Source organism: Sphaerodactylus townsendi, linkage group LG04 (genome assembly GCF_021028975.2).
Source record: "Sphaerodactylus townsendi isolate TG3544 linkage group LG04, MPM_Stown_v2.3, whole genome shotgun sequence".
Classification (NCBI taxonomy): domain Eukaryota; kingdom Metazoa; phylum Chordata; class Lepidosauria; order Squamata; family Sphaerodactylidae; genus Sphaerodactylus; species Sphaerodactylus townsendi.
The window spans coordinates 19240014-19255104 of NC_059428.1; the positions used below are offsets into that span (position 1 = coordinate 19240014).

The following is a 15091-nucleotide window of genomic DNA, read 5'->3' on the forward strand; positions in this document are numbered from 1 at the left end:
GGTCTCCTGATCTCGCGAGACTTTAAGGTTTTTCTTGGGTTTGCTGGGAGGAAGGGAAGTGCGACTAGGGCGCCGTCTTGAGAGTGGCAAGTGGGCTCGCTGTGATTGGTTGCCGCTATCCAGGCAGGGCATGATTGCTTAAGATGCGGGGAGGGAACTTTCAAGGGGAGGGGTTTGCAGGCGATCCAAGGAATTATTCTGGCAGAATTAACGTAGAGGTCAGTGGATTTTTATTTGCTTTACTCTGAAAATATGTTATTTAAATTCTCGAGGGTGGGTTACATTCTTATGAACCATACATACCTATTCCTCAATGCAATTTCAGGTCAATCCAATATACTCAGACTTAACTCCTTTTAAGTTAAAAACAATTTAGCAAACGCATGTAGGATTGCAGCCTTACTGTGCAATCCTGTGCAATGCAAGTAAGTCCCAACGAGGGTTACTCCCGTAAGCTTGCAAAACTGGAGTCGTAATAAAATTACGTTTAAGGGCACCATTGGTTTTAAGGGACTTAGACAGGATGGAGCTGTTAAGTTTCTTAACTGTATGGCTCGGGCAATGTGTTTTCAATCTTAAATTCTGGAAAGGTGGTGACGAGAGCTAGGAAAATCTATGGTAGTACTTATTGCAAAGTAATATACGTGTGAGGGTTTTGGGTTTTTTTGCAAATTAACATGTTGGAGGGCGGATGTGCTCGTTTCGTTGTGTGGATGAGACTCCTGGAAAAAATAGGAAATGCAAAGCGTTGTGCTGAATAATCAGATTTACAGGGAGACATTTTTAGAAGCTGTGTTTTAAAGCAGCTGAACTATGAGAAACTGGTGGAAAGTGTTGATAATAATGGGGGGAGGGAGAATCTTAGGAAATATACAGGCTTGCGAATGGATTCTTTCCAGCGGATGCAGCTGTGTTGCTGAGGATAGATCATTTACAAGCCTTTTCCTGTTCCCTGTGGCAGAGGGTGGGGTTTGCACTCTTGTCTTGCTAGTTGTGCAGATTTTTAAACGGGAGCCTCAGGAGAGTATGCCCCGAGAGACAAACATAAAGAGCATCCCTAGAACAGTGAAAAAAGATGGGAAAGTTGTTCAGAGCCAGCTGCCCTTCAAAGCACAAATGAGGGGACAAAACTGGTAACCAGGTTCCCCAAAAAAACTGTGCAAGTAGCGAGAACCTCTGTTTATGCAGCTGCTTTCTGACAAATTAGATAATTCCCTCACAGAGCGCCCCAGCAATCGTTTTCATCTGGGTTTTCCAACGTTGAATGGAACTTACACCTAAATCATGACCTATAAGTGTGCAGCCATATAGCCAGTGGTGGGATCCAAAAGTTTTAATAACAGGTTCCGATGGTGGTGGGATTCAAACAGTGGCGCCGCCGTGCACACACACCTCCAGTCCTTATTGGGCAGGGAGGTTGCTTTAGTAACCCCTTCTCGGCACTCAGAAAAAATTAGTAACCACTTCTAGAGAAGTGGTGAGAACTGGTTGGATCCCACCACAGGTGGGATCCAGCAGGTTCTCACAGGTTCCCGAGAGTAGGTTACTAATTATTTGTGTGTGCCGAGAGGGGGTTACTAATTGGGGATTTTGCCACGTGATTTTTGCCTTAGTTACGCCCCTCCTCTCAGCAGTAGTGTGCAGAACTTGAAGCAGTCTAGCAGGAGGTGCACCAGCTGCTAAGGCGATGGCCCAGCCTCGTGCCTCATCGCGTGCATTTGTTTCCCGCCTGCAAAGGACTGGCATGCAGCGGCTGCGCTCCCGTTGCCACAGCCCCCCTCGCCTTCCAGGAAATGCCCCTGGCCAATCCGGAATGCCCAGCCACTGCGCCGTGTCTCCCGCCCAGCCCCATTGGTGCTACGCCACAGTTTGAATCCCATCACCATGGGAACCTGTTTCTAAAATTTTTGGATCCCACCACTGGATCCCATCTCTGCATATAGCCCTGCATGCGCCTTGAGTCCTTGCTATAGGCACCCCAGGGTATTGAAGGGTATGTTATGTATCGTTGAAGGCTTTCACAGTCAGACTCAACTGGTTGTTGTGAGCTTTCCGGGCTGTGTGGCCGTGGTCTGGTAAGACCTTGTTCCTAATGTTTCGCCTGTATCTGTGGCTGGCATCTTCAGAGGTGCATCATAGAGAGAAGTGTGTATGTTATGCACTTGCAGGGGTAGTAAAAAATAAGTGAGCATGTTATGGTCCCCCGAAAGACTAAGTTTGTTTTTATTCTAGCATAAGCTTTTAGAGACTGGGGCTTGCTTTTGAATGGTTAGACCTCTCACTAGATTTGAGCCGCAGAATATTATTGGTACCCAAGGGAAAGGGCAGATGTTGTGGACATGGTTCTCCCAATCTCCTTTTATTCTTGCAACTATTCTGCAAAGAGCAGTGTGTGACCACGGGGAACTAGTGAGTTTCATTCAGAGTAGAGGTTTAATCACAGATCTTTGATAAAATCCTTGTCTGATATTGACTTTCTATGAAAGATTCAAAGGAGCTAGAGGGAAAGAAGGGTGTATGTTCTTAGCATCTTTTGGTACCTCGAGGGGACACTGAACTACTCCACGTTATAGGTCATGTGTGACCTTCTGTCTAATCGCTAAGCCAATGTGTTCATTAACAGACCCGTAACCTGTTCTTTGGTGCACTCTGATCTGTTTACAGCTCTGCTGTTCAGTTTGCAGAATCGTATAAAAATGACCAGAGTTGAGAAGTTTGCTTTGCACATACCAAGCCTAGAAGAAATTGTTGGGGGTGAGTAAAAACAATTTTTCAATATTGCAGGAAATATTGAGAGGTAAGACAATCACTTTTACTAGAGTTCTTGTATTCTGCATTAGAGAGCCCCAGCTTGGGACTTCCAAAAGGTCCTACTGTAGTAACAGAAGTAAAATACGGTCCAGAAGCCCTTACAACTTGCAAAAGTTTTCTGGTTTTAAACCTCGTCTTAAAAATCCAAATGACTCCCCAAAGTGGTTGGCCGCTGCAAGTTTTAGGAAATGACTTCCCTGTCATAGCCTCGGACAGCCCTTGAGGAATCTCTTTTCATGCAGGCTATGGTTTACAAAAATAGCAGGTATTTGTCAACCAAGGTTATCTCAACCACTAGGCCAGGATATAGCTGCTGCCAGCGTTTTATTAAAACTAAAGCAACCAGGAAGATAACCAGAGTTAAAATGAAATACATGTGCCTGACTGAGGAGTGAAGTCTACTTATGGCTAAGTCCTGAAGCCATGCTGTTATTCAAAAGACCCTTAGGGCAGGGCAGAAGGCCATTCGGAAGTAACCAGTCATGCTCCAAGCAATTACAAGTAGTTTTCCGCCCCTTCTCATAGCCTGCTGGGATCACTTTCTTATCTTTCCTTTTGAAGCTGCCAGACCAGCTTCTGTGCTCTATGATGCAAAGGAGGCGTCTATATACACACCTTTGCTCTGGATTTAGAAATAACTGCACTGACATCCTTTCCTATATACTCTTCTTCTTCCTTTTCATGCACACCTTTACTCTAGATTAGAAAGGAGCGGATTGTTGACTTTTCCCTTGTGCACCAAAGCTGCTTTTCCAGGGAAAACCTAGAGATAACTATGCCCCCCTGCAGGTTACATTACAGGGCATGGGGGGCAGGTTGATTAAGAAAATGACAAAGGAAAGGTCTGCCCACCTGGGCTCCACAGACATGCCCAGAAACGCTGCAATTTCCAAACAATTTGCCTCCGCCCACTTAGCTTCACTCTGTGACTGCAAACTCCTACCGCTCTTGGGCAATGAACCACCACAACTAAATTTATCCCAGTTCATACCTGCAGGGAGGCGCAGAATTGGTGTAGAAAGACGTCAAACTGGGAACATAAGGACATAAGAACTAGCCTGCTGGATCAGACCAGAGTCCATCTAGTCCAGCACTCTGCTACTCACAGTGGCCCACCAGGTGCTTTTGGGAGGTCACGTGCAGGATGTGAAAGCAATGGGCTGCTGCTGCTGCTGCTCCTGAGCACCTGGTCTGCTAAGGCATTTGCAATCTCAGATCAAGGAGGATCAAGATTGGTAGCCATAGTCAAGATTGGCAGCCATAGATATCACATTGGGATATCACATGTGGGCTTGTTCTCAAAGGCTTGATTCCAAATAAGGCGTTCAACTATTTACATGCTTTTCAAAAAAATTCTTCTAGTTTTGCAGAATGGACTCAAAGAAAACTATGCAGATGTTCAGGTGTGCGTGGTAGACTGTCCTGATTTGACTCAAAAACCCTTCAGCTTTCCTGTGAAAGGTACTGTACGGTGGGCCTGTTATTATTGTTTAGTTTGAAGGGCTGTTTTTTTAGATCCCCAGTAATCTGACTTGACCAATTTCTGGAGCAAGTTGCAATTACAATGGTCTCCAATTAAAAAGAAAAAGAAAACTTATTACTAGATAGACAACTTACACGACAGCCAGGATGGTATAATGTAGGTGTCCCCGGTGTAGGTCCTGCCAACCCGTTTCCTGGCACCCACGAAGTAGTTATAGAAAAGCGGGCAGGACAAGGTGCCCAGCAATTATTATTATATTATATTTATAATATACCCAGCCAAAGCTGGGCTCGAGGCAGTTTACAAAAATTAAAACATGAACATTCCAATGTTATATCGTTTCTTTCTAGAAATTAAAATACCTAATAGGCATTTTGGATGGCTACCTAATAGGAGTCTGAGGACCCCAAGCCTAATGATCGATATCGTCCCTTATTTTGGTTTAATCCCTTCCTAAGGTTTCCAGGTGGGGAAGAGACAAAGGGGGTGCACAGTAAATGTGTAGGCTGGAAACTGGGAGACCAGCAAGATGTACAACGTGGACTAATGGTTGGCCTCAACCAAAAGCCCGGTGGAACACCTCTGTCTTGCAGACTCTGCAGAACTGGGCAAGGTCCCACAGGGCCCTGGTGTCAGCTGATAGAGTTCTGCCAAGTTAGTGCCAGGGCCAAAAAGTTGTTCGAGGCCAATTGAATGTCCTTGGGGCCAGGGACCACCAATAGGTTACTGCCAGAGGACCGAAGCGCCTTTTGTGGGCAATTCAGGGAGTGCCATTTTGAAGATAGGAGGGCCCCAGACTGCTCAAGGCCTTAAAGTTCTAAATGAACTGTGACTACCCCAAAGTCTCCCAGCAGAAATGTTCACCAGATAAGAGTCTGCTGCTCGTGTGGAGAAGTGGGGAATCAAACCTGGTTTTTCAAATTAGAGTCCACCTGCTCTTAACCACTACACCATGTAGGCTCTCACTGTTGAACTTGATGACAGTGTTGACCTTGAGAGACCAATGTCTAAACTTATTCCAAGGCAAACTTTAAGCATTCACGAGGCTCCATATCCCATTCTTCCCTTTTTTGTGTATGTTATTTTAAAGCAGATCATAGCCTCAAGAAAATAAACTTATTCATCCTGTGTTGTATTCCTGCAGGCATTTGTGGCAAGCCAAGAATTGCAGACGTTGGAGGCGTTCCATACCTTATGCCTCGTGTACAAAAAGATAAGGTGATTATTATCTATTCCTCTGAAGAGTCTGTGTTCCTGCATACCATCACCCATCTGTCTTCTGTCTAGGGACTCTGTTTTCCGACTTATGATAAAAATGTTATGTACGTACAGTTAGTCAATAGCAAAGAAGTTGCAGTAGCAGTTGGAAATGGAAAATATTTTTCTGATGTTAAATGTATATTGCCTTTTGTAGTGTGCCTGCTAATCAACAGAATATATATCAAACATGACAGGTAGTGGGCACCTACCTATCTTGTGCTATAGGAATTTCTTCCAACCGAAGGAGATTTCCTACAAATTAAGTGGGTTTTTTCCACTGGAGGAAGGACCACTTATGTTGGAGGGTGCTCTGTAGACTGAAAGAAGATTTCAGACTCTGCTTATTGGAATAATAGGATACAGCTGTCGCAGCCCTTATAGACCAGACAAGCCTAATCTTGTCAGACCTCAAAAGCTAAACAGGGACAATACTTGGTTGGAAGACCACCAAGGTTGGTATGCCAGGGAAGGCAATAACAAACCACCTCTGCTCACTTTTGAGATGAAAAATTTATCAGGTGGAACTTTATGAAGTTGCTATGTATTGGTTGCGACTCGACAGCACGCTTCACCTTAGGATACAGCCAATATTTGTTTATGGTAGTGGCATCTCCCTTTTACTCCTGTCATAAAAACCCTTGTTAGAGAGTCAATGTAGTGATTAAGAGCGACAGACTCTAATCTGAAGAGCCCGGTTTGTTTCCCCTCTCTTCCACATGAAGCCTGCTGGATAATCTTGGGCCAGTCACAGTTATCTCAGAACTCTCTCAGTCCCAACTACCTCACAAGGTCCCTTTTGTGGGGAACAGAAAAGAAAGATTTTGTAAGCTGCTTTGAAACTCCTTTAATTGGAAAAAAGTGGGGTATAAATCCAAACTCTTTGTCTACTTCTTGAGCCAGCAACACTCCTCTGATTAGGAGCTACGTTCCACACCAATAAGTGTGTTTAGCATGGCTTCAGCAGTTCTCAGAGATATTCTCAGTAGTAGTTGCCCACCGTGAAGGAACAGCTTGCCAAGAGAGGTCAGAAGTCTAAGCACCTTTGCCTTTCCAGCCATAGGAAAGGCTTCGGGTAATTGGCAGCTAATATTTTACATCAGATGTATAAATTGAGTTGGTTTGACTCTGTGGTAATTCTTTTATTGCTGATTTCATTTTGTGAGCTGCCTTGACCACCTTTTGTTTTAGAGGAAAGTAGACAATGAATGGTCAGCTGAATAAAATCATGGAACTGCAGCAGTATCCCATGCAAATATATCTCTTATTCAGGCCCAGACATGTTTATCTTTCAGTCAGATGATGTGTGTCCCAAAATGGGAATTCATAGAAGAATGTGATGTCACTGCTAATGAAACACATCTTTCCTATTTAGGTTTATGACCTGAACTCTGTGGCAAAAGAAATTCAGCTCCCTGGAGCTTTTGTTCTGGGAGCTGGAGCTGTTTCATCTAGAATTGTTGGAGGCAATGCTGAGGTAAGTAACTCTTAGTCTTCATAAAGTTGCCATTTTTAGGATACCCTGGTTATAATCTTACAATTACCCATCCTTAGAGGGAACTCAGTATTCCAGATTTTCCCCTCCCCCCATTAGATTCAATGCTTATGTTAATTTTTGACAAGGTAAAAATCCCCAGAGGAGTCTTTTTCTGGTCCAGTTCCCAGAGTTAACTTTTCTTTTGAATGCCTTCTCTATGTAAAAACGTCTGGTGAAACACTTTCAGAAACTGGGGGTAAATACTAGATCCTGTCACACACAGGTTTATTTAAAAGATTTATCACTTGAACAACATTTTTTTTAAAATTTGCTTTAATCCCTTTAATACAGAAAATTACAAATGCAAAAATTTGGCTTTAGTAGCAATTAATAAGGCATGACTAGTTGTTAATTAGTAGCAATTAGTTAATTGCTAGTTGTTAATTAGTAGCAATTAATAAGGCTTGGCTAGGTACTCTCGGAGCATAACGGTTTCAATACACTGATTGAAAGCAGGCAGTAGTGCTGTTTATCCCTATTCACGTTGGTTATAACCTGTCCTTTTTCCTTGTCTACTCCAAATTGTCTACTCCAGTCTTAATTGCTGATAAGGGATATGTTGCCACCAACGTGAAGTGCCAACATGGTGAAGTGGATAAAGAGTCTAGTCTGAGAGACTTCTGTTCAGCCCCTTCCGCACACGCAAAATAATGCATTTTCAAACCACTTTCACAACTGTTTGCAAGTGGATTTTGCCATTCCGCACAGCTTCAAAGAGCACTGAAAGCAGTTTGAAAGTGCATTATTCTGCATGTGCGGAATGAGCCTTCGACTCCACATTCTGCCAAGGGAGCTTGCTACATAAACTTGGGTCAGTTACGTTGTGCTTCCTCCACAGGATTTCTAGACATAGCGAAAGTATATATTAGTGGCAGGATGTTACGGCAAGGAAAAGTAGTATTCTCCCTTTAAGGCAGAGCATGATGGGAGTTGTAGTCTGCATCTTGCTGAGTCGTTTGTCTTTTGTATTAGTTTTCTGATAGGCACATAATTGCCGTTCCAGGTTGGGCTGTATAAAAGCTAGTAAGCCTTTAGTTCCTTTTCGTAACTCTTGGAAGGGAGGGGCATGCTGATTCATTTTATTTTTCACAGAATTTTATGCATTTTATCAGTTTAGATATTAACTTTTGCCGCATCCTAGTGGAAAAACAAGTTGTCGAAACTTTGCATTGAGGCTTTGTTAACTTTTAATTAATAAACCCAAACCGAAGATTCATGTAACGTTTCTGTTGAACACTTAGCCCAAATAGAGACATTTCTCTCTGACTGGGATATACATGCTTTTAGCCTAACCTATCTCAGAGGGTTGCTGTTTAAGGATAAAAAGGAGATTTGGAGAACAATATTGTAAGCTGCTATCCCATACAAAACTGCCCGCTCATTCCAGTTATCATCAGAGGCCCTGCTTCAGTTGCTCCCACCATCTGAGGCTGCACGGTTAGCAATTTGAGAAAAAGCTTGCTATGGCACCAGAACTTTGGAATTCCCTCCCAAAAGAGATTTGTATGCCTCACTCTATCAATGTCTTTCACTAGCCCATGAAGACTTTTATGTTTTGTCTGGCATACCCTCAATAATGCTTTTTGGCCCTCCTTCTAGTCTCATGTATGTGGTTTTTAATTGATTTTTAGAATTTTAATTGAATTTTTAAGTGTTTAAATGGTTTTATGTCCACCACCTTGTGAACCGTAATGGGGTGGAAAGGCAGCCTGAACGTGTGTTAAATAAAATATATTTTCACTGGAGACAGAATGGAGATATTGGTTGTTGGGATGAAGAAGTTTGTTCTGTTTTGTTTGACTGTACCGTTGCCTGAAAGTTTATTCACGCACTTTCCTTTTCTGTCTCCAGCTTATTCCTATTGTTCACACCCAACATGACAGCAAACCAGCTATAAATGGAAGCTACATGGCCAGGATTAGTGACACGGATGGTGGGTGCCTGCTGGAGAAGTACAGCACCAAACACCAGGACTGTGAATTTGGCCTGCTGGCCAACCTGTATGCCAGCGAAGGCCGCCCTGGCAAGGTGGGTAGACTTCCTGTTTGACTTCAACAACTTGTGGAAGTTGCATCCTGGGAGCATTTAGAGAACCTTTATGTTGGTAATTCTCTCTGATAAGAGACAACCTTTGCATTACAAGCAGAGTGCACGGAGGCATAGCACAGTAGAGCATCCTCAGACATGCTTGCGTGTGCTGGCAACAAAGAAAACTCGAAGGCAATTCATAGTTTCTAAGAGGAGCCTTTATTAGTAAACTCCATTCTGGATAGAAAAGTGAAGAGATAGGTTCTCTGTTCTAATCTGTCTGGCTAGATGGTGGGAGATGCAGTCTGCATCCCTCTGCTCACATGGTGCACGATCGAAGGGGTGTGTAAGAAGAATAGAGAGAGGAAGAGAAGCAGGAAGGAAGGAAGTTCCCTGAGAGTAGCAATCTACATATCAAAATGATAGAGAAAGGTGTCCAGTGTCTTGACCCTCTCTAGCTATCTGACTCACTAGTAAGTCCTCCTCTGTCACAGAGGCAGGAAATAGTGTATAGTCCTTCACTTCCAACACTTTAGAGGTGACACTGAGGATAAAGAGCCTTCTGCTGCCATACTTAGGAACTGAGAGCCAGTCTTTGTTTCTTAATAGTTCTTGGTCAGGCAGGGGCTGAGTCTTCCTCTTGGTATGCTGCATTTTTGCTATGCTGCAGAGAAGTGCGGTGTGGACTCACAGTGTCATCCTGAAACCAGTTCAATTCAGGAGGCATTGCTGAGAGCCGCGGCATGCTCTGAAAAGGGATTCAGTGCAAACCGGCTATTCAGTTTCGGGTTAAAGGATAATTCTCCCTCTTAGGTGGGTCTAAATCATGCCTGTACAATATTACTACAGTTCTACTGTACGCTATACTGTTTTATTGTATAAGAAAATCTGCTTTTTTTAAACAAGGATCATAAACTGTAATTTTGGATGCTAAAGGCTCATTGGTTCATGCCATAAGCTACATTTGCATTTTTTTTGTAAGGTCATTGAAGTAAAAGCAAACAGAAGAACTGGGGAACAGAACTTCATATCCTGCATCAGGAAAGCCTTAGAAAAACATTACGGAGACAAGCCGGTAGGGATGGGAGGTACTTTTGTGATTCAGAAGGGGAAAGCGAAAATTCATGTTATGGTAAGTCATGTTATGTTCTTGGGGTTGATACACGTGGCGTGCTTCGTCCTGATTGAGAATATCAGCCCTTGGAAGAACAGGAGAATCACATAAGAAATTCAGTGAGGTCTGCATAGGAAAAATACACAGAATACCCAGAATTTTGATTACTGTATATAATTTGAACTTTTGGAGGGAGGGGGCTCACGGTAAAGGAGTTGTGGTCAACTTCTGTCTGGTTGGGGACCCTGAGTACTCAAGGTATTGTTATATTCAGAGGTGGTACCTGTTCTTCAGCACAAAGCTATTAAGGGAATCTGAGGCATCTTCCATTGGCCTGTTAGTTAAGCCTGATCGATTTACATAGGAGAGGTGGCTATACAGTGGTGTAGCTCCAAGGGAACTGGGGGGCGATGCACCGGGCATGCACCCCTGTGGGGGCGTGGCAGGGGCATTCTGGGGCGGAGCACGCACCAGTGCATCGGGTGCTTTCCCCCCTTGCTATGCCTCTGCAGCTATGTTAAAGACATGGATACATCAATGAGGAATTTTTCTTTTAGCTCCAGGGGAACCAGTGTGACTAAGTTTGGTATGGCAGAGAGTTACTTTGTTACTTTGAATCTGATACTTCACAAATTCAATAATATTTCATTGCAGCCGTCAGAATTTTCCACCGGTCCTTTAAACACTGATGAGGACGTGAACAGCTGGCTGAAGTTTTTTGAAATGAAGGCTCCGCTCATTTGTCAACCAGTGTTGGTTTCCAGAGATCCAGTAAGTCCATCGGTTGGCAGGGGAACTGAAATGATCTTGGTGTGTTGGTTTGGTACTGTGTGAACTTAAGAAGCCGTCTTGTCCCAGGCTGACTCATTGGTCCATCTAGCTTAGTATTGTCTGATCTGACTGGCACTCAGCTTTCTACGTCAGTCATAGAAGGGTCTTTTCCACCACCAGCGTGGTGTCGTGGTTAAGAGCAGATGGATTCTAATCTGGAGACCCGGTTTGATTCCCCACTCCTCCACCTCAATAGCGGAGGCTTATCTGGTGAACTAGATGTGTTTCCGCACTCCTACATGCCTGCAGGGTGACCTTGGGCTAGTCACAGTTCTCTCGGAACTCTCTCAGCCCCATCTACCTCACAAGGTGTCTCTTGTGGGGAGAGGAAGGGAAAGGAGCTTGTAAGCCACCTTGAGTCTCCTTACAGGAGAGGAAAGTGAGGTAGAAATCCAAACTCTTCTTCAACTCAAGACCTTTAACAGGAGATACCAGCATCTTCCACATGGAATGCAGGTGTTCTGCCACTGACAAATTAAAATTTGTGGGAGCTGGTATTTCAAAAGCAGGTACAGCTGTTATAGTATCAGAGCCCAGTGTTTTATTATAGGGAGTTTGGGAGGCAGAGATGCTTTTGAGAAGTAAAATTGGAGCTGATATGAAGTCTGTCCAACAGAGCTTCCTAAATCTCATCACTGAGCTTGCATTTGAATTTAATTTTCAATTTCTTTCCCAGGGCTTCGATCTGCGTCTGGAGCATACTCACTGCTTCAGCCACCACGGTGACGGGGGACACTACCATACAGACACCACACCGGAGACTGTCGAGTATCTGGGATATTTCACGCCCGCTGAGTATCTCTTTCGAATTGACAGACCCAAGGAAACACACATGGTGGGGCGAGATTAAACTGGCACCAGCTTCTCTTGGAGCGAAAAGGTGTTTCGTCTGAGAAGCAGAAAACCAAGTGTGGGGCTGCCAGTTTGCTTTTAACTGAAATGCCAGTCACTTAACTCTAATTGAAGCACCACAGAGCACTTTTTCATTTTTTTAAAAATATAAAACATGCCACATGGATGGTTTTGATTGGAAACACGGTTGAAGTCAAACTGATGAGAATAATCAGAAGCCAAATCATTAAATGATCCCTATGTTAAGTTTCCATCCTTTTCTTTTAGCAGCAGCCCACTCTGAATGGTACGTGAGGTCCTTCCCCACAGTTGCCAACTTCCAGGTAGTATCTGGAGATCTCCTTGTAAAGTCCCCTTGTGAAGTCTTGTATTCCACTAACCCATTGGCACCCACTTAATTACTTATTGAGCTGAACACTGCCTTTATCTAGCCTAAATCTGTGGTCCATTAGCCTCATTGGGTGCTTCCGTGTTCTAGTTTGATGAGAGAGGGAGAAAAAAGGAAAGGCCGCCAACTAGTTGTTGTTGTTATTGTTATTATTTATTGGACTTTTATACTGCTCACCCCCAAAGGGCTCTGAGCAGTGTACAGCATAAACAACATAACACAACTTAACAAAAGAGCACTCTCATAATTTAAATGTAAGTGCAATATAAATATAGGCTCTAAAAATTAAAATAATTAAAACCATTTAAAACACAGCGTACAAAATATAGCGTCCAGACGATCTAAAAAGCTCCTCTTGAGAGGGAGATGGAAAGGCCCAGAGGTGAAAAAGGGCCGCAGAAGTTAAAAAGGGGGAGAGTTATGTATGTCTTTGACACCACCTTCTATGACAACGTTATTCAGAGATGAGAATGTGTTTGGGCCCCCTCAGGGGATTCAAATGTGCTCTGTATTCACAACATTCCTGCATCTTCTTGTTTTGCCCAAGTTGAATTTGGGCAAAACTGGATGCCCAGATAGCTGCCATTCTGTTAAGCTTGCATTGCAAGTGGAAGACGGGAAGCGAAAATAAATACATGTAACAAGCACAGCTGTTAACTCTTTTTGCAACTATGACGGATTTTTCTGCCAGTAACGCCCTAGTTCACAGTTAAGCAGTCTATGAAAATAAAACTGATTTGAAACTAATGGGTTATTTTCCTTTCTCTACTGTGTTTCCCTGAAAATAGGACAGGGTCTTATATTAATTTTTGCACCAAAAGATGCATTAGGGCTAGTTTTCGGGGTAGGGCTTATTTTGGGGGGAATACGGTACCTTCACAATTCATTAAGGTGGGTTCTCCCTTTCTTCCCTGTTACATGTGATGCAAGCCGCATCCTCATTGGCAGGGAGCACCCTGCTGGATCACACCATCCTGATCTGTAACTACCGGTAGGGTTTATATTTCAAGCACCCTCCAAATATCCTGAAAAATCATGATAGGGCTTTTTTTCGGGGTAGGTCTTATTTTCAGGGAAACACGGTACTTCATTGAAGGGGTACTTTACCCCTTCAAAGTTATCTCAGGTGACTTGAAGATTGAGCACTAGTATTGCCCTCACATTTAAATCCAATTGTATACACAGGATTGTACCTTCGGTTACCGAACACACACTCACCCTATTGTTAAAAGCAAGAATCAGTACTAATGAAACTGTATAAAGAAAGAGATGGGATAAAAGATTCTGTGCTCACTCTTTATGAATGGAAAGCCTTTAGCTGCCTTGTTCATTTTGAGAGACAGAGCTGAAAGCATTGAAGTATTTTTTGCTCAGTTGTGTCAAAAGTTTTCACTAAAGTGCTCTACATTTTGATATTGCCAAATAAAATATATTAATTCAATTCATTGCTCTCTGTAGTGGTGTCTCAGTCGGACAAAACAACCGTGTACCGGCTAAATGTCACAGGATTTATGTCCTTCATTTCTCACTGAGACTTAAAGTTGATTATAACAATGCTATATAAATGTAATACAACAAATGTGGTATTTCCCCCCACTGTTAGGTCTTGGTTCTTAAGCCAATGAACAAACTCTGGACTCTTGATCAGAAGTGTTTATTGAAGGCATCAAGTCCCTAGCTTGAAAAAAACCAGTTCTGCTGGACCTGGCTTTCACAGGTTCCTTTATCCTAACCTAATTCCCACCTCCCACTTTCCCAGAGAAAGTGTGAAAAGATTTGTTTGGAGGCCTAGGCACCTCCAAGGCCAAGAAAGGGATAGGCCACCACGCTACCCATCCCTGGGCCACCTGCCTTGCCTCCCCCCTTGGGCAAATGGACACATCCTGTTAGCCTGAGTCAGAGCAGCTTCTCAGGGTTATTTGCCTACTTATCTACAGTTGGTAAAGCTGTAAACATCAGAGGAAAGGAAGGAAAGAGACAAGAGCTTCTACGTATCAATCAGGTTACACATCATACAGGATACAATTGGTTACACAGTGCTTTTCAAGCTTTGGTCCTGACACCCACACACATTAAAACTTTGAAATCAGATGTTAAAATCCTGTTGTGGGATCGTGATGACCTGGGTTCCACCCCCAGTCTGATGTGGCCTCTTAAAGGGTGACATAAGGACAGCCTTCTTGTTCAGCCTGACCTACCTTACTGGGTTGTTCAGAAGGTGTTTTTTTTTTTTAAAGAGCTACTTATGCAATTTAAAATGTATTGGGTGGAATGAAATAAATAATTAAAAGGTTGAATAAAATTAATAAAATAAACAGATGGAAACTTGCTGACCATGAAAAAGTGAGATCCTGTTCACTCAACATAAGGGTAGTGTACTTTTAGTCCTCTCTGTCAGGGGTCTGCAACCTGTGGCTCTCCAGATGTTCACAGACTACAATTGGCCATGCTGGCAGGGGCTGATGGGAATTGTAGTCCATGAACATCTGGAGAGCCACAGGTTGCAGACCCCCGTGCTAGATGAAAACCTTATACAGAGTCTTGTAGAAATCGTGGATCTTTTCTCTCTCTTTATAATCATATTCCAGCATGTGGAACTTGTGAGGTGGGGTGTCACCCAGTTAACTCTGAATCTTATGCACCCTTTCTGCCAAGAACAGTAGGACTTACTTATGAGTGATCATATAGATTTGGGTTGCACAGTGTGCAGTCTCTCTTAATCTCTCTAGCCTACTGGCACTTGAACCTCTAGGGGGGAACTTGGAAAGCAAACACCCAAGCCAAAAGTTA

The 15091-nt window shown here is 43.3% G+C and overlaps 1 protein-coding gene across 1 annotated transcript; it reads left to right on the plus strand.

Moving 5' to 3' along the window:
- The first annotated feature begins 159 nt into the window (after nucleotides 1-159).
- LG04H11orf54 (linkage group 04 C11orf54 homolog) lies at nucleotides 160-13742 on the plus strand. Its single transcript, XM_048493152.1, has 9 exons — nucleotides 160-218; nucleotides 2665-2754; nucleotides 4174-4272; nucleotides 5439-5512; nucleotides 6927-7028; nucleotides 8940-9116; nucleotides 10099-10248; nucleotides 10885-11001; nucleotides 11738-13742. Exons 2-9 carry the CDS (start codon nucleotides 2697-2699, stop codon nucleotides 11909-11911), a joined length of 951 nt encoding a protein of 316 aa, XP_048349109.1. The 5' UTR covers nucleotides 160-218; nucleotides 2665-2696; the 3' UTR covers nucleotides 11912-13742.
- Nucleotides 13743-15091: the final 1349 nt, after the last annotated feature.

Coding starts and splice junctions, on each gene's coding strand:
- LG04H11orf54 (XM_048493152.1), top strand. CDS start 2,697: ATGACCAGAGTTGAGAAGTTTGCTTTGCACATACCAAGCCTAGAAGAA. Junction 2,755..4,173: donor CCTAGAAGAAATTGTTGGGG/GTGAGTAAAAAC, acceptor AAATTCTTCTAG/TTTTGCAGAATGGACTCAAA. Junction 4,273..5,438: donor CTTCAGCTTTCCTGTGAAAG/GTACTGTACGGT, acceptor GTATTCCTGCAG/GCATTTGTGGCAAGCCAAGA.